Genomic DNA, 22,977 nt, shown 5'->3' with positions numbered 1-22,977 from the left:
AATACTCTCACATTGGCTCAAAGTGCTGGGATTATAGGTGTGAGCCACCGTGCCTGGCCATGGAATGTCTTTTCTGAGGAAGAAATAATAAGATTAGTTATATAAAATACTGTAATCATAAAGTAACATACAAATACTAAAAAACATTGGAACTTAATCATTGTTTTTTGACTTCATTTATAAGGAACCTAACTCAAATTGGCTTAAACAATTAATAAATGTTTATTGTTACATTGTTCTAATGTGGCTGGAAATCCAGAAGTCATGCAGATTGTCAGGATTGGTTGATACAGTGGCTTAATGCTATCACAACGGACCAAGTTTCTTGCCAACTCTCTATTCCCTTTGATGTTGGTGGCATCTTCAGGCTTGCTGCAAAGGTGACTGTAGCAGTTTTGAGGTGTCACTGTCTGAGGAAGAGGGACTTTTTCCTTCATCATTTTTAGGATTGAAGAACCTTTTCTCACAGTTCTCTTTTGGAGGCTGTCCAGGGGACTTCTTCTCATATCTTATGGCCATTCCTAACCAATCATTGGCAAAGAGAATGGGTTAAAACTAATCAGAATAGAGTGGATATTGGAGAGTCAACATGACTATTCCAAGAGTGATTTGAAATATGTTGGGTTTTTTTTTTTAAATCACTTTTCATTTTGAGACGAGGTCTCGCTCTGTTGCCCAGGCTGGACTACAATGGCATGATCATGACTCATTGCAGCCTTAACCTCCCAGGCTCAAGCAGTCCTCTCAGCCTCTGGAGTAGCTGGGACTGTAGGCACATGCTACCACACTTGGATAATTAAAAAATTTTTTTGTAGAGATAGGGTCTTACTATGTTGCCCAGGCTGGTCTCCAACTCCTGAGCTCAAGTGATCCTCCCACCTCACCCTCCCAAAGTGCTGGGATTACAGGAGTGAGCTACTGCACCAGGCCTTTTTCTTTAAATCTTTTTTTGTTTTATGTTGTGTGTAGGTGTTTTCAATCAGCCTTTTGGACATCCACTATTTTTGGGGGGGAAATTTAAGAAAATTTATTTCTCTTCATAAGATTTTTGTGTAGTGGCTCATGCCTGTAATGCCAGCACTGGAGTCCAGGAGTTCGAGACCAGCCTGGGCAATCATAGGGAGACTCTGTATCTACCAAAAAAAAAAAAAAGAGAGATGGAAAAAAAAATAGCTGGGCATAGTGGCATATGCCTGTGGTGCCAGCTACTCAAGAGGCTGAGGTAGGACTGCCTGAGCCTGGGAGGCTGCAGTGAGTTGTGATTGCACCACTGCACTCCAGCCTGGGCGATAGAGCAGGATCCTGTCAGAAAAAGAAAAGTAAAAGTTTGTGCCTAGGAAGAAAGATGTCTGATTTTAGATAAGAATATACAACAGGTTGACTGATTTAAGTGCCGTAAACCCTGTGAACTCTTGACTTTTGCACTAAGCAATGAGAGAAGGGGGAAGCTGGAATTGATATTTCCCCCAAAAGCATGGTTTTAAAAATGAGCATTTTCCACTTTTCAACTAATCCATTAGAAAAATGTATTTCATATAATCTTGCTTATTTGGTTGCCTAATTAAATCTGACACTTGAGTCTTAAAAATTTGGAGCACTAGTAGGATTATTTTGTTATGGTGTGTCTGAATTTAATATTTAAGTATACGCTGCAAAGGGCTTTGCCTTATTTGGTGTTTTTCATTCTGCGAATTTAGATTTCAGAAGCCTCAGATTGGGGCTCTAGTTCGCCATCTATTGGTCCAATACCCTTCTGCTGTATTTTGTGGAATTACTATTTATATGTGTATGTGTGTACATTAAAAAAGTCAATTAAAGTTTTTCCCCAGAGTTGTAAGTTAAAAATCCAAGACTAAAGACCTCTTTTGGATGTGTATACAAATATGTTTACATATATTAGTTTATTGTTTGTATAAATTTGACCCTATGACTCTAAACTGCCTGCTTTTGATATTTGAGAACCATGACTATGCTTGAGAGTGTGATTTTAAGAGTACAAATGGAAACTCGCAGAAACCTAGGTGCAGATGTTGCAGGGGCAGGTGAGTTAGTGTAACTTTGTGGGAAGACTAAAACCGTTCTATAACGACTGTGAGGGTGTTTTTTGATAAGCAGAAGTGATGTATAATGCCGGATATTGGTTCTGGTAAGCCACAAAAGTCTTCCTTTTTGGTAGTAGAGCATACATACCCTTCTTATCTGCCGAATTTGATGATTTAATGATTCGAACGATTTTTTTTCTTCAGTCATTTAAGCTAGTTTTGATGAATCCTAGATTAGTCTTTTAAATCTCAAGATACTGCACTCATCTTTTGGCAACTTTTTCTTTAAAGGGTGGTAGAATTACACTTTGTATTACATTATGTTTCTGAATTCTTTAAGTCTAGGAAAGGTTCCATTATTTTAAGGCCCTATTTTGGGGACAATATAAAGTTCAGTACTGATAAACTGGTCATGAGAAATGATAAGGTGCCACCACTTTAAATCAACTCTGGTAACGAGGTGGGAAGTTAGCTTTTTGTTGTGAGATTTGTGTTTCTCTATGGAGTTCTTTGTTAAACTTTTAGCATGGCAGTGAACTTCCTTTTGGTGGCGGCAGGAAGCATAAATACTCATTGTGTAATGCCATTTGCCTGTTTTGGCGGATCTGCCAAGCCATGACACCCAAAACAAGACGCTTGTTTCTTCACGAAAACTACAGTTCCCAGCGGGCCTGGCGCCGGCGGGGCCATCACTTCCCCTCTGGCTCCCGGCTGCCCCTTCCCGGGCTGGCCCGGCGCGGGCCCTGGCTTGGGCCTGCGCAGTGACTACGTGCGCCCCCCCAAGTCCGCTCCACCCCGCCCAACTCTGGTGGCTGCGGAGCACGGTGCTGGGGCTAGTGGCCAGCCGTGCTGCAGTGTACGGAGGCTGGCTGCTAGGGACAAAGGGCGGGCGGCGGAAGCCGCTTCACTAGTCAGGGAGCTTTCTGCAGGGTTAGCCCTTGGAATAGTGTGGCGCCGACGGCCTTAGCCTCTTTACTACACAGTGCAAACAGTTCCTCGCTCACGTCCTCTCGCTCCGCGGCGCCGGCCCGCCCTGCCCCTCAACCGGCGAGCCGCACCGCCGGCCCCAGCACGGAGGGAATGTGACGGCGTCAGTGCCTCAGGTTAGACTCACCTCGGCCGCAGCGAGGGCTGGCTTCCCCCTGCCGCAGTGCTGCGTGCCGTCGCCGCACGTCCGGGGCAGCTGGGGCCGGGCGCCGCGGCCTCCGCAGATGGAGGTACAAAAACATTGGCCACGGCGAGGAGCCATGACTGAGGCGGCGGCGGCCGCGCCTCCTGGCGGCCCGCGGGGGCGGCGCGGCGGGCGCCCCCTGGCGGCGCGCCGGGGTGGAGCGGCCCTTCGCCGCCGCAGCCGCAGCCGGCGGAGGCGCTGCTGTCCCTCCTCCCCGTGTCCCCGGCGCTCGCCCGCTCGCTCGCTCGCTCCATTCTCCCTCCGCTTCAGATTAAAGGGGGGGAGGGAAAAGGAGCTCGGCCGCCATTTTCCCAGTGCCGCCGCCACCGCCGCCACCGCTCGCAGAGCCGGCGGGAGAACCGAGCACCGTAGCGAAGCCGACTCGTCTCGCCGCGGCGGCGCGGGGGGCGGCTGAAGCGCGCTCCCCGGCTGGAAAGAGGCGGCCGAGGGTGGCGGCCTGGGTGCGGGTTCGGGCTGCAGACGGCGGTGCTTGTTTGTGCGGGGCGGGGGGGCGGCTTCACCCTCTGCCCCCGCCCGCCCGCCCTCCCGGCCGGGCTGCGGTCCCCGGCCGTGCTCGGGCCCTGTCGGTGCGGAGGAAGGCCGAGAAAGGGCCCGAAAGAGAAGAAAAAGCAGCCGCTCCCCGCCGCCGTCTTCCCCTCCCCCTCCGCCTCGCCCCCCCGCCCGGAAAGTCAGGGCGGCTCCGGGCGCCGGGGGGAGGAGAGCGGCGGGCCCGGGCCGGAGCCGCCGCCGCGCGCCCCCGCCCGCCGCTGGCCCTCGGCGCCCAGACCGGGGGGCTGTTTGCAAACTGCGCCCATTTTGTGGGGCTGAATCCGCCCGGGCTACGCTCCTCCATCACGTGGTAGGTGCTGCTGCTGCTCCTCTCCTCCTCCTCCTGCTGCCCTTTCTCCTTCTCCTCGCTCTCCCTGTGGCTCCCATTTCTCTCTCTCTTTGTTAGTTGTAACTAGAAAGGCAGGGCAGGGTAGAAAAAACCCCCGGAACTTTAAATGGCCTCTCCGGGCTTCCCCGCTGCGGGTCCGGGCTGGGAGTCGCCCCAAGGGCGGGGGTGTGCGGGGGCCCTTGCCCAGCAGCTGCCGCCTCGTTCGCCAGCTTTTCCTTTGGCGTTCTATTTAAAAAGGCGGCCTGGAGAACATGATTTATTCCCGTAAAAGAACCCCCCAAACAAACTCTGGCTCTCGCTTTGAACTTCTCTTGACTGCAAAAGGCCTTTCTCTGCTCGAAACACACGTCTTGGCGCGTTGCACGGTTTGTATCACAACTCTGATTGTTTCATTTATTATTTTTGTTGCCTGTAAATTCAGGTCACTTACGTTTTCAGATGTAGTCTCCCTCAGGCGGACTTTTTTTTTTTTTTTTAAACTAAAGAGGAAGAGGCATTTATTTGCTTTTAAGTGAGTTGGAATCTTTCTGCCTTTTGGGGGGCCTGTTTTCCGGCTGACGGTTTTTTGATTCTTAGCAGATAGTTTAATTGTTTTCCATACGATAAACAACCCTACTCCCGTGTTTTACTTAAAAATCCTCTTGTTTTCCACTGTTGGAATCCCAAAGTGGATTTGTAGAGAAACGTGTTACTTAACTATTGCTTATTGATTGCTTTAGGGGAGAAGGAGTGAGTGACATGATGGCGCCACTTTAAATTGCTCTTTTCTCTTCCTCGGTCCCCCCCACCCCCCTTTATCCTGGAGGTCACTGGAGCATTTTCTGTGACCTATTAATAAAATTGTACTTGAGGGTGTTAGAAGCACAACTCGTAGGGGCTGGAGTTTAGTGCCCCTAGGGTCGACAGACCAACTCCCGCGGTCTCCAAAGTTCGGAGAAATCTCTCTTCCTCCAGCCTCGCCTCCCTCCCCTCCATTCACAATCCTGGTGTTGCCATCTCCTTTGTCACGTGGCTAGCAATCATTGTGTTTTTTTGTTTGTTTTGAGGTGTGTGTTTATATTTTTAAATTGCAGCTCAGAGGAACCTTTCCTCTTCGCTTTGGAGAGATCAAAACGTTTTACTTGTTTTAGTTTTAGAGTCGTAGAACGTTTTAAAATAAACGATAAAATTACATAATCTTTGCCTTGCATAATCATGATATAGTTATAGATTGCTACTGAACTTCGTCTTGAAAGTCCTTTGAAGTATGGAAACTAGTACGTTAGAATATGTTTTCCATTTGTCAGGGTGGTCTGTAATTTCTATTTTCTCTGCTTTTTGGGTCAGTTAAAGGACCACTATTTACAAAGGCTTAAGTGGGTGTGTTTTCCCTTTCCTCTTTTCTATAGGCTCTACTTGGTTCCTTTTCTAGCATACCGTCTGACCAATTTAGAAAATTTCAATTGTCTACAGGCGTTGTCAGTTAAAACTGTTTTTTAAACCTTCTATCAACAGTGAATACTTTTGAGTAGTAATTGTTTTCTGCCTAATACTAAGTGTATTTATTAGCATTTCGGTTTTGATCTAGAAAATTTTTACTTTTAATCCTGTAGTTTTAGAAGTATATTATTCCTTTATCTGTTTCTTTATATCAGTTTTTCCCATAATTGGGTAAATTCCTATTTTATAAAATACAAAGTACGTTTCTGTTTTTTCTACATAGTTTAGTAGACATTTTTTCCAATTAAAAAAATCTATTGTGAATTAAGAAACTTATTTTTTTTAAAAAAGTAAATATGAAATGTGATTCTTGAGTATGCATTGATCCTGATTTACCGTGTACATTGTCAATGGTTTGGACCATTTTCTTTGCTAACAGTTACATCATGTCATGTGATATGTGCAGTGTGATGTGTAGTTCTAAAAATAAGGCAAGGTAAAAATGCTCATCCCTTGGGAATTTAAAAAATGTATTATAAATGTGGAATAACTACCTTCAGTCGTGAAATTCTGTATTGGGTTTCCACTAGGTTTATGCAACAAAGTGTGCCGTACCTTTGACCTTTAGCATATTTGGTGTATTTGTTAGTACTTCATAATTTGAGGTGATTGACTTTATTTTTTGAACTACTTGGAGGGAAACATTAAATGTTACAAAGGTTCTTAATGTCTGTATTAGGATGAAGATGGTTGTCTCTGATGACCACCTCATTTGAGTATATACAAGTGTCTGTGATTGTGATTGTGACTAGTTAAAAGAATGATCAGTTAAGAATTATTAGAGCTTTGTGGTAGGGTGGGATTTTCGGTCTTTCCATCTATATGAATCTACTGAAGTGAAGTATTTTAGAAGTTTTCTTGCATCATTTCTGAAAGCCACATTCAGAACATTCGTATTTGACTTTGGTGCTTTACCAGCGTGAGATGTTAAATTTTTGTCTGATTTTCTTTCCTTCTGCCTACACATGTTATTTCTCTGGTTAAACCTGCAGAGCACTCTTTGTTAGGTGAGTGTTTCCTGGTGAGGAAAATTCTGGAAGTTAAAAAATGAGTAGGCCTTTAGTTCACTTGTGAACTTATATCAAGGTAAGAAGAAAGTGAAATAACTGTACTAAACTTTTTTCTTCACTGCCACTAAGGCTGCTCTTCCATCTCTAGTAACGCTACATTGTAACCATTGTCTCTGCATCTTCTGAAGAGTATTGAGTTGACCGCAGATTTTAATTGCATATTAAAGTGAGTAAGTTTTAGGTTCCTTCTGTTTGTCACGACCTGATTTGTGTAGTCTCTAAACGTAGGGGTGTTGTGGTTGTTTGAGAAGGCATTTTAGTATTGAGTGGTTCTAATTAGGCCCCTTTGTGATTAAAGCTTAGCTCCTTGTTATATCAGACAAGCAATTTTTTTTTTTTTTTTTTTTTTTTTTTTTTTTTTGGAGACAGGGTCTCGTTCTGTTGCCCATGCTGGAGTGCAGTAGTGCCATCTCAATGCATTGCAGCCTCCGCCTCCCAGGTTCAAGCGATACTTGTGCCTCAGCCTCCTGAGTAACAGGGACTACAGGCGTGTGCCACCACGCCCAGCTACGTTTTGTGTTTTTAGTAGAGATGGGGGTTTCACCATGTTGACCGGGCTGGTCTCGAACTCCTGACCTCAAGTGATCTACCTGCCTCGGCCTCCCAAAAGTGCTGGAATTACAGGCATGGACCACCACGCCTAGCCTAGACAAGCAATTTTTAAAGTGTGCTTAAAAACACCAAACTAATCCACACTGGATTTTCTGAACAATAGTAATAGTAAACGCCATGTTTAAAGAGTAATGCTTATTCCTTTTATATTTTTTCAGCTGGTGGGGAGATGGGTAGGGGCTATTTTTTTATTCTTGGCGAGTCCATTAAGACAGAGATAAGCGACTTTCTTTCTAGATAGATGTATATAGTTTTACGTTTTATTGTCTCTCTCTACCCCCCAACAAAGACCTCTCCGTTTCATCCCTTGAGTTTAGAGGGGAGGGACTAGGGCAAACTGAGTATGTGGTTGTCTGCTAATTGCCCCAGAGTAAATCTTACTGAGTGGTTTAGAGATTGTTTCTTTTTCATTTTAGAGATAAGGTCTCCCCGTCTCGCTGTGATTCCCAGGCTGGCATGCATAGATGTAATCATGTGCTATAGTGCGCTACAGTTTAGAGTGCCTGAACTCCAGGGCTCAAGTGATCCTCCTGCTTTAGCCTCCTGAGCAACAGGAGCATTCAATCTTGTCTTTTTTTTTTTGAAACAGAATCTTCGCTCTGTTGCCCAGGCTGGAGTGCAATGGCACGTTCTGGGCTCACTGCAACCTCCGCCCCTAGGGTTCTAGCAATTCTCCTACCTCAGCCTCCCGAGTAGCTGGCATTACAGGTGCCCACCACCATGCCTGGCTAATTTTTTTCTATTTTTAGTAGAGATGGGGTTTCACCATATTGGCCAGGCTGGTCTTGAACTCCTGACCTCAGGTGATCCACCCGCCTCAGCCTCCCAAAGTGCTAGGATTACATGCAGGAGCCATCCGGCCCGGCCCCTTGCTTGTCTTACTTAGAGTTTTAAAGCAGCTTTTCGTTTGTACTCTTCATTTTAAATGTTTCCACTTGATTGATTTGATTATTCTACGTCTTGGGAAGCATATTTAACCTTAGTGCCTCTTTATTTACTTACCTTAAGAAAGGAGTACAGGGCAGGTTCTTAAGTAAAATGGCCCCAAACAACCTGGCTTGCCTACTGTGTTAGTGCAAAGAACACTTGGACCATGTCTTTTTCCTAAAATTGGACTTTATAACTGTTTCTTGGAAGTCTGTTTTAAGACTTTTTTTAGTTCTCATGTTGCTTCTGAAGATGTATGTTTAAATTATAGTTTTTATGCTGATAAGCCTCTGGGCATGCTAAAAGTTGTGCAGAACAATAGTTTATAACACAAGATTCCCTCATCAGTACTTCCCATTCCCTGAAATGTGAGATCAAAACTCAGTTGAACCACACTATGGCTGTAGAAGACAGTGTGAATTAGAAAAGAGAAATATCCACTGTACTAGCGTTCACCAGCGTTTGAAGGCTATCAGAAGATATAAGAGGTAAGTGATATCCTTGGGTGTCACTTGCAGATTGAGGGGAGAATTGTGGGTCATAGGAGAGGACTAGTATGGCAGGGGGTAACTGTTATTTGTTTCTTTGCTAAGCCTTATGCCTTTTAGGATGTAGAACAAAATACCTAGGAGAAAGTAAGCCAAAAGGTGTGATTTGCCAAAATACCTGGGCTCCAAAAAGAGCTGCAATATATATTTTTCTTTATTAAGCATTTTCTTGTCTTTGGTAGAATAAAGGTAAAGCTAAAATAGAGTGCGGAAACTGACTTGACCAAAGTAGAAAACACAGCTCATGTTTATGAATGAAAAACAAATGAGTTTGGGCAGTCTGAAAGAAAGAAATCAGACATTTTATATGAAGATTTTAAACCTTTATGCAGAGAGTCCCTTTAAGGTGGAGGAGACCTTTTAAATACTTGTTTCCCCATTTAGTAGCACAGTGTGGCAAAATAGTTGTTTAATAATTGTTACTTTCTGCAAGCCTTGCTTTTCCAAGATTTTAAGCCGCTTCCACAGTGTTAACATTTGAAAGCCCTTTACCAGGAAATTAGTTATGTATTTTATTGTTGTTGACTGTGAACTTGCCCTTTTTTTATTTTCCTGGCTGTAATTTTTTTACAATTAAAGTTTCTTTCCAAGATTTTGAGAGTCAGGAAATGTAAAGTGGAGGTAGATTGAATGCAGTTTTATCTAAATGTTATTTTAAAAACTCTAGTTCTTGTAACTTGAACCAGGAATCCAAAATGAGATCTTACTCTGAATTTTAATTACAGCAGATTCTGCTCTTATTTGGAAAAAGTTGCTTGAGTGACATCAAACTTAATGGAGTCCCTCACCTTTTAATTCCTTTTTAAAAAGGGAACAGCTTAAGGTTTGACTTGGTTAAAGTATTAGGGAATAAAAAAGATGAATAACAATTTTGTTTTTAGGACGTTAAACCAAAAATTGCTAACAAGTCATATCCAGACTTTCCTCTTGCTACTTGTTATTTGGCCTTTGTGACTGTTTGTTAGCACCTCCACCAGAGGGTGTGAAGGGAAAGAGGCTCAATGCCTCTTTACTGTAGCTAGTTTCTGGTTTGCTAGTCTAGGAGAGACACTTCATAGAAATACCAGTCTGGGCTGGGCGCGGTGGCTCACGCCTGTAATCCCAGCACCTTGGGAGGCCGAGGCGGATCCCCTGAGGTCAGGAGTTTGAGACCAGCCTGGCTAACATGGTGAAACCCTGTCTCTACTTAAAAAAAAAAAAAAAATTACAGAAAAAATTAGCTGGACATGGTGGTGCATGCCCGTAGTCCCAGCTACTCAAGAGGCTGAGGCAGGAGAATTGCTTGAACCTGGGAGGTGGAGGTTGTAGTGAGCTGAGATCACATCACTGCACTCCAGCCTGGGCAACAGAGAGAGACTCCGTCTCAAAAAGAAAACAAAATAAATACTAGCCTAATAAGTTGAACTGTCAGGAAAGTTTCATTAAACTCTCCATTTGTTACCATGGAGAACTGAAGCTCTTTGAAGACCTTAAGCATGTCTCCAAAAAATTGGACTGTATTTTTTTTGCACTTAGTGATTTACTCCTTACCCCTTGCCTCCCAAGAGAATGAAAAATGGATATAAGTATTAACATTAACATATAAGACTTAACATTTTATTGGCATCGGAAAAATGTACTTTTAAAAGTCATTAATTGACTTTTCTCTAAAGGGATAAAGTAGGTTTCAGTGGGAACTCAGGAATTTGGCCATGGACCTTTAGAATTCTTTTTTTTTTTTTTTGAGACGGAGTCTCACTCTGTCCCCCAGGCTGGAGTGCAGTGGTGCCATCTCAGCTCACTACAAGCTCTGCCTTCCAGGTTCACGCCATTTTCCTGCCTCAGCCTCCTGAGTAGCTGGGAGTACAGGCGTCTGCCACCACGCCCAGCTAATTTTTTTTTTTTTGTATTTTTAGTAGAGACAGGGTTTCACCGTGTTAGCCAGGATAGCCTCGATCTCCTGACCTTGTGATCCGCCCGCCTCGGCCTCCCAAAGTGCTGGGATTACAGGCGTCAGCCACCGTGCCCGGCTTCCTTTAGAATTCTTAAAATCTTCAAGAAGTCGCTGATTTTAGGATTGTTCAGGAGCACTTACACCAACTATTAGGGCTTGTTGGAAAGAGATATGATAAAAAGTATAATTTGTTTTCTCTTTGTCTTTTGTGAGCTAAAGACTGGTAGGAAATTTGAATTCAGTCATAGCACAAAAATAGGATAAACACCATTAATAGTTTGATATATAGACATCCTTCAGAAAAAAATGTTTTCTTGAGATAGTATCTTGCTGTGTTGCCCAGGCTGGTCTTGAACTCCTGGACCCAGGCAGTCCTCCCACCTTGGCTTCTAGAGTAGCTGGTATTACAGGCATGAGCCATGGTGCCCAGCCTATCCATGTGTATATATTTAATGGGATCATAGTTGTTATATGGCTTGATCTTTTTAATTAGTTTTTTTTTTTTTTTTTTTTTGTATTACAGTTCTTGAGTGAAAGCACTGTGTATACATCTTTGAGTACCTATGAGAATATTTCTGTTGGATAGATTTCTAGAAGTGCAGTTGCTGGGTAAAAGTTTGAGCATTTACATTTGTGATTTTGATGGCTATTACCTTTATAATACTATGTAACCAAATTTAATAATAGCTTAAAAAGTGTAATTAAAAAGTTTCCCAGTCTGGGTACAGGTGCTTGGTCAAGTAAATAACTGGAACTTGTGGTGGGTGAAGTCTATCCTAGGTTCAGCTGATGCCTGTTCTTGTTAGGTGGTTGATCACTTCAGACATCCCCATTAACATCCTAATGGATCTTCATCTGATGGGTTTAGCATAGAATGCTCAGGTTGCTTAGTGTGTGTTGGTCCGCTGTTTGCCAGGCATTGTGCTGCATGTAGGGGACAGAGATAAAACAAACTATAACCCTCCTTTTTAAGAAGTACATAGTCGGACAGGCACGGTGGCTCATGCCTGTAATCCCAGCACTTTGGGAGGCCGAGGCTGGCGAATCACGAGGTCAGGACTTTGAGACCAGCCCGGCCAACATGGTGAAACCCTGTTTCTACTGAAAAATACAAAAAATTAGCTGGATGTGGTGGTGGGTGCCTGTAATCCTAGCTACTCGGGAGGCTGAGGCAGAAGAATTGCTTAAACTCAGGAGGCGGAGGTTGCAGTGAGCCGAGATTGTGCCACTGCACTCCAGCCGTGGTGACAATGAGAGGTTGTGTCTCAAAAAAAAAAAAAAAAAAAAAAAGTACATAGTCTAGGGAAGAAAGAGATGGCAAATTTGTGAGTTTATATTGTACCATGAGCAATAGCCAAGGTGTCATGGGAGTGCAGCCTAGAGGGAGGGACCCCACCTCAACCTGAGAGTAATGGGGAATACTTGAAAGAGCATGTATGTAACCTTGAGCTGAACCTTGAAAGAGTAGCATGAGTAAAGGTGCAGGGGCGTAGAAGAGCCAGGGAAAGTACGTTTCACTCCAGTAAGGACAGGCTGGAGATGAGGTCGATTGTAAAAAGGGGGCAGATAATGGTGTGTGGGGAATTTGGCCTCATCCTTACTCTAGAGTCAGTGAATGATTTTAAACGGTTAGATTTAGGTTTCCCCCCTCCTTTCATTTTTTCTTCCCTTTCTAATAATCATTTTGGGTAGTGTACGCTAGATTAGATAGGCTTGCTGAGACAGGAAGAAGGAAGAATAGTTGGGAGATTATTACTGCCTGAATTACTGTAGTACACAATGAGGCTCTGCACTAGGGCAGTGGCACTAAGGGTGGAATGAATGTGCCTATCATTCTGTGTGTTGCCAACTCTCACCCTCTGTGCACCAACTCACCCTTCAAAATTCAGTTAGTATGTTATCTTTTCTAGAAGCCTTCCTTGACCCCTTCAGGTGAAATACAGTACTGTATCAATCAAGGCTACTTTCACACCTAATTTATATTTTACTATCTTGTATCTGGCATTTAGTAGATGTTTAAATTAAATATTTATGGTAAAAAGTAAGTTGGTGATTTGAGGTCATGATTCACTCACATAGACAATGTTGAGGAGCAGGAGGAAGTTTTAGATTTGGTGTTGGGGCGGGGAATGGGTTTTGAATATGGTATGCTTGAAGTAGTTGTATAGGCAATGCTGAATTCTACTCATTTCTTTCTTTTTTTTTTTTTGGAGACAGTCTCATTCTGTCACCCAAGCTGGAGTGCAGTGGTGTGATCTCAGCTCACTGCAGCCTCTGCCTCCCGGATTCAAGTGATTCTCGTACCTCAGCCTTCTGAATAGCTGGGATTACAGGCATGCACTACCACACCCGGCTAATTGTTTCTATTTTTATTATAGTAGAGATGGGGTTTCGCTGTGTTGGCCTGGCTGTTCTCGAACTCCTGACCTCAAGTAATCTGCCTGCCTTGGCCTCCCAAAGTGCTGGAATTACAGGCGTGAGCCACCTTTCCCGGCCCTACTCCCTCCCTTCCTATACTCCTTCCCTCCCTCCCTCCCTCTTCCTTTCCCTCCTTTTCTTCTCTCCCCTCCTCTCCTCTCCCCTCCCTTCTCTCTCCCCCTCCCCTCTCCCCTCTCTTCTCTCCCGTTTCCTCTTTTCCTTCTTTTGAGACAGAATCTTGCTCTGTAACCCAGGCTGGAGTGCGGTGGCGTAATCACAGCTCACTGCAACGTCCACCTGCCAGGCTCAAGTGACCCTCCCACTATGCCCAGCTAATTATTATTTTGTTAGAGACTGGGTCTCAGTGTGTTGTCTAGGCTGGTCTCAGACTACTCCTCCTGTGCTCAGGCAATCCTCCTGCCTTGGCCTCCCAAGTGTGAGCCACCATGCTTGGCCATCATTTACTTTAAAAAAAGAAGTGTTTTTGTTTGGGTGGCTTTTTTGATGGGGGCTATGTTGCCTAGGCTGGCCTTGAACTCCTTGGCTGAAGCCATCCTCCTGCTTCCTGAGTAACTGGGAGTACAGGCGCCTGCCACTGCACCCAACTTCTACTCATTCTTTAGGTTTCAGCCTAGATGTTCTTTTTTTTGAAAAGCCTTTTCTGACTCCGCCTACTTCTCAGCCTGTATGAGGATTGTCCCCCCGCCCCCAAATCACACAGTAGTGTCTGTCTTTACTTCTGCTTGTCATCCTTGTATGTACTTACTGTGGTGCTTTGAATACTCTAGGCATTTTAATATTTATTGGAGATACTCAGTAGGTAGTTGGTGTTCTTTGACTTTCCTCTAAAGACTAAAATTGAGAATTTACTCTCAGGCAGTTGGGACCCTTTCAGTTTAAGCCTTAAACTATCTAGTGTAGTAGTTAAAAGCGTTAACTACTTTAGCATTATGGATCCTGCCCCTGCAACTTCGTAGTTGTATGATCATGGTCAAATTACTTAACTTCTTTGAGCATCTATAAAATGAGGACAGTAGTACTTACCTTACATTGTTATTGTGAAGATTAAATAAGAGAGTATATGTAAGGTATTAGCATAGTAGTTGACATAGTAAAAGGCTAATTAATGTTGGTGAACAACATTTGTAATAACCTATCCTGCACTCAGGAATTACTCCTTTATTAATATAAAGCTTTTTCAGTTAAGTCCTATTGGCCAAGGAGATTGATGATGGTCTTGTGGGATGACACACATTATCTCTTTGTTTTATAGTAAAATTTTTGTCTCTCCTTCCCCATTGTATTCCACAACAAATCTACTTTTGTTTATGTGTAACATAAATACTTTGTAGTACATTCCATAATGTAGCTTGCAGTACTTCATCACAGATCAGTGTGTAGCTGTTCTTTTCCTCTCTTTCTCTTCAGAAGCTGTACGTATACCACCCGATTCATACAAGTTGTTCTATGGATCATGCCTCACGTCTTTCCCATTATTTTGATTGTGTCAATTTTTTGATTCGTGTTTCCTCCTCTTTCTCTTCTTAGTAAAATTTTACACTTGAGGGAAACCCCCACGAGGCCTTTTTGACTTCTCTAGTCCAGTCATTTAGGGCTTACAATGCTTACTATGTACCAAGCTCTAGATAAAGTTAGCATGCTAAAGAAGGGTGCTGTTAAGGAACTTTGTCTTGGAAATAGAATTAGTTAACAATTAGGGAAAATTCAGATAATTTGAACTGAATGACAGTGACTTTAAGTGCATTATACAATTCAAGCAGGAAGAAAGTGATATGAATTGAAAGAGTCTAAGAAGTTTGTGGAGATGCTATGTATTGAAAAATTAGTAAGTTTGGGGACCAAAAAAAAAAAAAATAGAAGAAGGAGCTTCCAGGTAGAGGTAGCAACATAGGCAAAGATATGGAGTTGGGAATCTGTGGGGAGTTCTGGGTCTGTATCAATTGATGTACTTGCCCTGACGTTATTATAAGTCTCATCTTGAAGAATGTGAACTCATTAAAAAGGTGTGAGGGGCTGGGTATGGTGGCTCACGCCTGTAATCCCAGCACTTTGGGGGGGCTGAGGCAGGTGGATCACCTGAGGTCAGGAGTTGGAAACCAGCCTGGCCAACGTGGTGAAACTCCGTCTCTACTAAAAATACAAAAAAGTTAGCTGAATGTGGTGGCGGGCACCTGTATAATCCCAGCTGCTCAGGAGGCTGTGGTAGGAGAATCGCTTGAACCTGGGAGGCAGAGGTTGCAGTGAGCTGAGGTCGTGCCATGGCACTCCAGCCTGGGGGACAAGAGAGGGACTTCGTCTCCAAAAAAAAAAAAAAAAGAAGTGTGAGGAACTCATTCAGAGTAGGAAAGTGAGATGATAAAAAGGTAAAGGAAAGTTTGGGGCACTGAGGCACTAGTCAGGAAGCTGTTGTGATAATCTAGACAGGAGCTGATGGATTGGATTGATAGTGTTAGAAATACGAAGATGATATACCAAACCTGAAAAGCTTTGTGAGAAACGAAGAAGTGAAAAACGAAGGATTTCATCACAAAGGAGATGAAGTTATGAAGGAAAAGAGAGGTTTCTTTCCGTTCTTTATAAGCCATCACATTTTTGTTTGTCATGTATTTGGCCTTTTTGTTAGACTTTGGCCCCTTCACATTTCTGGATTTAAGCTTTGGTAGAGAATTTGACTATTATATTCTGGTTGAAGTTCTCATTGCATCTTATCTGGATTATTGTGGTAGCTTCTTTATTGGTCTTTGCCGTCTGTAGATGCTTTTTTACTTTTAATCCATCCTACCCAACTGGTCTCTCTAAAGCACAGTCTGACGTTTCACTCCCATTTAAAAAAATGTTTAATGATGTTCTGCTGTCATTATATATATATACACACACACATATTTATATATATACACACACACACACATATATATGTATATGTGTGTGTGTATATATATGTAATTTTTATTTTTCAGAGACTCGATCTTGCTATGTTGACCAGGCTCGTCTCAAACTCCTGGCCTCAAGCAATCCTCTTGACTTGGCCTCCCAGAGTGCTGGGATTACATGCCTGAGCCACTGCACCTGGCCTCTGCTGTCCTTTTTTGTTTGTTTGTTTTTGAGACAGAGCCTCTCTTTGTCGCCCTGGCTGAAGTGCAGAGGTTCAGTTTCAGCTCATTGCAGCCTCCCCCTCCCGGGTTCAGGTGGTTCTCGTACCTTAGCCTCCCTAGTAGCTGGGACTACAGGCACCTGCCACCATGCCCGGCTAATTTATTTTATTTTTATTTTTATTGTTTATTTTTTTGAGATGGAGTCTCACTTTTGTCACCCAGGCTGGAGTGCCATAGCGCGATATTGGCTTACTGCAACCTCCGCCTCCTGGGTTCAAGCGATTCTCCTACCACAGCCTCCCGAGCAGCTGGGATTACAGGTGCCCACTACCACACCCAGTTAATTTTTTTGTATTTTTAGTAGAGACAGGGTTTCACCATGTTGGCCAGTCTGGTTTCGACCTCCTGACCTCAGGGGATCCACCTGCCTCGACCTCCCAAAGTGCTGGGATTGCAGGTGTGAGCCACTGCACCTGGCCCCTCTACTGTCTTTAAGTCTGAATTAAGGCTATTTAAGGCTGTCCATTAAGGATCTGGCTTCAAACTGCCTTTCCACCTTCTTTCTACTGCTTCCTCTATTAAAATATGCTTTATATTTTAAGCAAATTGTTAATTTTTTTATTTTTATTTTTTGAGATGGAGTCTCACTCTTGTTACCCAGGCTGGAGTGCAGTGGCGCGATCTCGGCTCACTGCAACCTCCGCCTCCTGGGTTCAAGCAATTCTCCTGCCTCAGCCTTCCAAGTAGCTGGGAGTACAGGCGCCCACCACCACACTCGGCTAATTTTTGGTAATTTTAGTAGAGACGGGGTTTCGCCATGTTGGCCAGGCTGGTCTCCTGATCTCAGGTAATCTACCTGCCTCGGCCTCCCGAAGTCCTGGGATTACAGGCATGAGCCGCTGCGCCTGGCCCAAATTGTTCTTTTAACCTTCAGAATGTTGCCTTTTCCCACACAGCCTTGCCTTTTCTTATGCCATTTCCTTTCCCTAGAATACCACATTACCATTCTCCTGTCCTAGCCTATTACATAATGACATTTTAGCTAATTTTCAAGTCTCAGCTAAAATTGCGGGAACTTCATGGACACTTCCCTAATCATCCTTCCTCCTGTTTCTTTCCTTCCTTTGTGTAGAGTAATGAGGTAATGGTGAAGGAAGAGGTTAGTAGAAGCCACATTATGGGCACACTTTTCTTCCCCGTCTGATTTTTGCTTTTGTTTTCAGTGCACGTGCGGTTGTAACACTTGTCTTGTTGGCCACCCAGATGACCTATCCCTTCCCCTTTGTTCTCTGCAGCTTAATATTTTTGCAAGGTGGATGCTTCCAGGTTATTCTTGTGTATCTGGAGTCTTGTCTTGGGAATTTACCGGGAATAAATGAGGTTTTCATTTGTGGGTGTGGAGTTAGTTCTGACTTACAGTATTTGAAGCAGCTGGATACGTTTTGCTTTTGAAAGAGTATATAGATGTGTGTGTATGATCTTTATCTCTAGGATATGGTTCTCTATTGGGAGGTGTGATGTTGAGCCCCCCCAACTCCCGTATTTGACATGTCTGGAGACATTTTTAATTGTCATAATTTTTAGAAGGGTACTACTAGCATCTAGCAGGTGGAAACCAGAGATGTTGCTAAACATGCTACTGCCAGGATAGCCCCCGTAATAGATTACTCGTCGTGAGATGTCAATAGTGCTGAGGTTGAGGAACTCTATCCTAGAAGAATGTTTTTGCTTCACAAGTGCCACTTGTGTTAGGTAGAAGTTTGTCCTTGGACCGATAGTGCAATTTAGAATAATATAATTAACATAGGAAGGGATCCTAGAGGTCACATATTTGGACTTTATCCCAACTTGTATTTCTCACAATGATGTTTTGCATGATATTAATAGATGTAATGGGAAAAAGTGCTTGTTAAATAAGTTTGGTAAAGGTAAACATTTGCATATTCAGTATGATGCAGTACATTGTGAGTCTCCATCTGGGAAGTTTTTCTGAAATGTGTTTGCTTGCTGAGTGCATTTAACATCTTCCAGACCCTAAAATACTTCCTTGAAAGTGAGAGAAACTATTGATTATCTAGCCCAACCTTTTATGGCTAAATGACCTTGAATAGGTAGCCTTTTCTTTTATCTGTACAAGCTTACTGCAGAATCTCAATTTGTGTGAGTGACAGCAGGTGTAGCAGCTCCATCTGTATTTGTCAGATTATAGTTTACTTACTGAATGAACTAAAAATTGGGATATTTGGGGCTTGAAATTTTATTCTGAATGTACAGTCTGACTTTATCCCCACTGGTAAATTAGAAATTACAATCTCAGCCCTAGTTTACTGCCCAGGTCGTTATGAGGATTAATCAGTTAATTATAGCTTTTAATGCTTCGTATTCTTTGGAGAAAGGTGATTTATCAAATAGGCTGTTGTGCTGTTTGTGTAGAACTGCTTTCTTTTTTTGGGTGTTTTTTTTTTGTGTGTTTTTTTTTTCCTTTAGCCCTGAACTTGCTTCTGTAAGAACTGCTTAAATTTGACAGTCTTCACCTGCTTTACACTGTCGATGATTGAAGCTTTTTGGATTTTGTAGGGGTCAAGTGGGATAGAAATTATTGTTTTGCTCTGTATATTGAATTTAAGAATGTTACTATGGGCTGGGCGCGGTGGCTCATGCCTGTAATCCCAGCACTTTGGGAGGCCAAGGTGGGCAGATCAGGAGGTCAGGAGATCGAGACCATCCTGGCTAACACAGTGAAACCCTGTCTCTACTAAAAATACAAAAAATTAGCTGGGCATGGTGGCGGGCACCTGTAGTTCCAGCTACTCAGGAGGCTGAGGCAGGAGAATGGTGTGAACCTGGGAGGTGGAGCTTGGCAGTGAGCTGAGATTGTGCCACTGCACTACAGCCTGGGTGACAGAGCAAGACTCTGTCTCAAAAAAAAAAAAAAGAATGTTACTGTGATTTTGTTTTACTTGGAATTTTTAGCTCTTTAAGCATTTCCATTATTTTCTTTTTGTTTCTCTCCATTTTATTGTACAAGTTAATACATGTTTATGGTGGAGACTTTACATAAGCCAAGAAACAAAAGACAAGAATCTTACCAATGACTTTTTAAAGCAAAATTGAGATGATACTGGGTTTTGTTTTATAACTTTTTTCATTTAATAATGAAGCAAGCACTTTTCCATGTTAGTAAATATAGCTCTGCAATACTTATGGTTGCACAGTATTCCATTGTATGGATATTTAATAATTTAACTGAGTTTTTGGTGTTCAGTTTTCTTTTTATTATAAACAACATTATGAAATATTAAAAGTAAGTCTAGACATAACAGGGAAAAGAGTAAAGTACTAAACTTAGGTAGTGGTTTATGGCAATTGTAGCTAATTGCAAAATAGGTGCATTTTTCCTGTGCATTAAAAAGCCATGGAAATTTATTCCTTCTATGTTAGCTTTTTGTTTCCAGTGTAATAACGGTACAAATAATACTGGGTGGTTGCACCCGGTACATGGCCAAGTCATTGAAAGTATTTTATTTCATCATGATGGCATCCTTGTGGGAAAGGCTGTGTTACTTGTAGATGAGGAAACTTAAAGAACAAAATAGTTAAGTAACCTACAGGAGGTGGAGCCAGAATGGGAACTGAGATAATATGCTCACTTGAGCCAGTGCTCCTCTTATGAATATCTTTGGGGGTAATGTTGAATCTCAGCTAGTATTTCAAGTCAATAAAGGGAGAGGGATCTGGAGTTGTCTTCTTTTTTTTTTTTTTTTTTTTTTTCCTTTCACAATGGTATTTCTTTGGTATAGAAATCCCAAGATTTAGGAGTTAGGAATGGGAATTTCTTCTGAAAAAGTAGTAACTTTTTCCTCTGCTCTGCACTCTCTTCCCTCCCCCACCCCCTTATTTAGATGATTGTTTTAGTAACTATACTATGCTGTGTATCCTATGGTGATATTCAAACCAAGTAGAAGGTGCAAATCAAACTATTGCCTTTGAAGTGTATATGTTAATGTCAAGTTCATAGACATCATTTCAGAGAAGTCTTGGAGTAGATGGGATTTATATTTATTTATTTATTTAAGATGGAGTCTTGCTCTTGTTGCCCTGGCTGGAGTGCAGTGGTGCAGTCTTGACTCATTGCAACCTCTGCCGCTTGGGTTCAAGCGATTCTCATGTCTCAGCTTCCTGAGAAGCTGGGTTTACAGGTGCTGGCCACCACACTCAGCTAATTTTTGTGTTTTTAGTAGAGACAGGGTTTCACCATGTTGACCAGGCTGGTCTTGAACTCCTGACCTCAGGTGATCCGCCTGCCTTGGCCTCCCAAAATGCTGGGGTTACAGGTGTGAGCCACTGCGCCCAGCCAGAGTAGATGGGATTTAAGCCGGCATTTTTCTTAAAGTTGTAAGCTTTAAAGAATTGAATAATTTCAGAATAACTTTGATAAGTTTACTACTTAAGCACCGTCTGTGGTGTGATGTTAATTATGACCTTCTTTTTCATTTGTGCTGGAGTAAGACTGGGTTTTCCTAAGTTTTATATAAGTCATAAAGCATATCTGAGCCCTTGCCTGGGTCCTCAGAGGGAAGCTGTTTCCTGCGCTTGCTAAGTCTTACTGTATTGCTCTCAGGCAGTAGGGTACAACTACTCTTCAAATGTTGTATTAATCATCTGGCACCAATAATATGCCTCCTTGCATTGCTCATATCAGCTACATATTGACATTCGAAAGAGGAGGAGATTGAAAGCAAATATCTGATAGTGATTTTGTTTGTCTATGGGAAAAACCCTTTGCATATTATAAAACTGACTCAGAATATTTTGAACAACTATCTTGGTCTAGCTTGACTGGTCTATAACACAGTGTTTAATAATATATTAGGAATTAGTATTATATTTAAAATTAGAAATGAGAAAAGACAACATAGAATAATTTGTGCCACACAGAATGCCATATGCCAGAAAGCACACAGGAGAAAACTCCATAAGCCCTGAAAATCTAGTTCTTTTCTAGAATGTTGGTTAAAATACAACCCTGGGACAAGAAACTTATGGTATTAGTAATTATATGAGGCCAGGCACAGTGGCTCACACCTGTAATCCTAGCATTTTGGGATGCTGAGGCAAGTGGATCACCTGAGGTCAGGAGTTCGAGACCCGCCTGACCAACATGGTGAAACTCCATCTCCACTAAAAATACAAAAATTATCCGGGCATGGTGACACATGCCCGAAGTGCCTGAAGTCCCAGCTACTCGGGAGGCTGAAGCAGGAGAATTACTCGAACCCAGGAGGCGGAGGTTGCAGTGATCTGAGATTGCGCCGCTGCACTCCAGCCTGGGCAACAGAGCAAGACTACATCTCAAAAAAAAAAAAACAAAAACACAGCAGTAAACAGTTTTGACCCATACGTGTATTGGTGCTTTTATGAATAATGTTTTCTCATTTATTTGAGTATTTTTATGTTAATGATTCGAATTGTCATACTATAAAGGAGCTTACTATAGTGCTGTAGGGCCTACCATCCCATGTTGGTATTGCTCCAAAGATAAACTTTTTTGACTAAATTGGAGATTGCCCTCATTTGGGGTAGGGAATGGGGGTGCTTAGTCCAGTGATTTAACAAGCATTTTGGTCTCAGGACCCTTTTTTCACTCTTAAAATTTGTTGAGAACAGCATGTAACTTGTTTTTCTTAGAAACTTGGAGAAATTTTAAAAAATACTTAATAAGTAATTCAGGCTGGGCATGGCAGCTCATGCCTATAATCCCAGGAGTTTGGGAGGCTGAAGCTGGGAGTTTGATACCAGCCTGGGCAACAGAGTGAGACTCCATCTCTACAAAAATTCAAAACATTAGCTGGGCATGGTGGCAAGCACCTATAGTCCCAGCTACTGGGAGGCTGAAGCAGGAGGATCACTTGAGCCCAGGAGGTTGAGGTTTCAGTGAGTCATGATTGTGCCCCTGCACTCTAGTCTGGGTGACAGAGCTAGACCCTGTTTGAAAATAACAGCAACAAATAAATGATCTGTCTTGCACTTAAACATTCACTGGACATTTTATTGTTCACTGGGTTACGCAGATCTTCCAAATGTTACACATTACATTATGTGGAATCAAAAATTCACATTCATTAATATTGTCACAAGTCTGTCAAATCAGAAATGGCTTTTAAAATATTGGGAAAGTCCATAATCCCAGCACTTTGGAAGGCCGAGGTGGGCGGATCACGAGGTCAAGAGATTACGACCATCCTGGCCAAAATGGTGAAACCCCGTCTCTGCTGAAAATACAAAAAATAGCCGGGCGTGGTGGCGCACACCTGTAGTCCCAGCTACTCAGGAGGCTGAGGCAGGAGAATCACTTGAACCCAGGAGGCAGAGGTTGCAGTGAGCTGAGATCGCACCACTGCACTCCAGCGTGGCGGCAGAGCGAGACTCCGTCACACACACACACACCCCAAATAAAATCTTGGGAAAATGTTTAAGTTCATGATTGTTGATACAGTTTTCAAAAACACTAATCTTTGCTTTAAAAAATCAGATTTTATTATTGGCAGCAAATATATCATCATTGGTTTTCCTTGAAGTGACAAGTTCACTTTGTTCATTTGCAGGAAAATGTCTGCTAGTGAAGCAGGTTTCACATAATCAGTTTGTCAGTAGTTCTGCCAAGTAAAAATAGTGTTCCATGAGCAAAGCTCTAGTTCATTTTGCAACTCAGTTGTACTGTACTTTTTCCTGAGAATTCATAAAGCAGCAGAGTGTTTTATGCATA

At 42.7% G+C, this 22,977-nt stretch overlaps 2 protein-coding genes across 11 annotated transcripts in view; one reads left to right on the top strand and one right to left on the bottom strand.

The window, feature by feature from the left end:
- LOC101004877 (KAT8 regulatory NSL complex subunit 1) overlaps positions 1 to 22,977 on the top strand; it is a 196,595-nt gene that overhangs the window by 30,328 nt on the left and 143,290 nt on the right. The window contains exon 1 of one of the 10 annotated variants that reach the window (XM_009190924.3): positions 1,217 to 3,145. The exons of 7 other annotated variants lie outside the window; for them this stretch is intronic. The gene's annotated coding sequence lies outside the window, so the exon portion shown is untranslated. Of the gene's footprint in view, positions 1 to 1,216; positions 3,146 to 3,804; positions 4,477 to 22,977 lie in introns of those variants that run through there. 2 more of the 10 variants (XM_003913231.4, XM_003913232.2) reach the window with 2 other exon arrangements.
- On the bottom strand, positions 144 to 6,161 carry LOC116270968 (translation initiation factor IF-2-like). The gene is made up of 4 exons (XM_031656971.1): positions 6,146 to 6,161; positions 4,204 to 4,336; positions 3,157 to 4,018; positions 144 to 521 (listed from the first exon to the last, which is right to left on the bottom strand). The coding sequence occupies exons 1-4, from the start codon at positions 6,159 to 6,161 to the stop codon at positions 510 to 512; spliced, it is 1,023 nt and encodes a 340-aa protein (XP_031512831.1). The 3' UTR covers positions 144 to 509.

Source organism: Papio anubis, chromosome 17 (genome assembly GCF_008728515.1).
Source record: "Papio anubis isolate 15944 chromosome 17, Panubis1.0, whole genome shotgun sequence".
Taxonomy (NCBI): Eukaryota; Metazoa; Chordata; class Mammalia; order Primates; family Cercopithecidae; genus Papio; species Papio anubis.
Note: the sequence above shows the minus strand (reverse complement) of the source record. Positions and strands in the feature narration are given on the sequence as shown.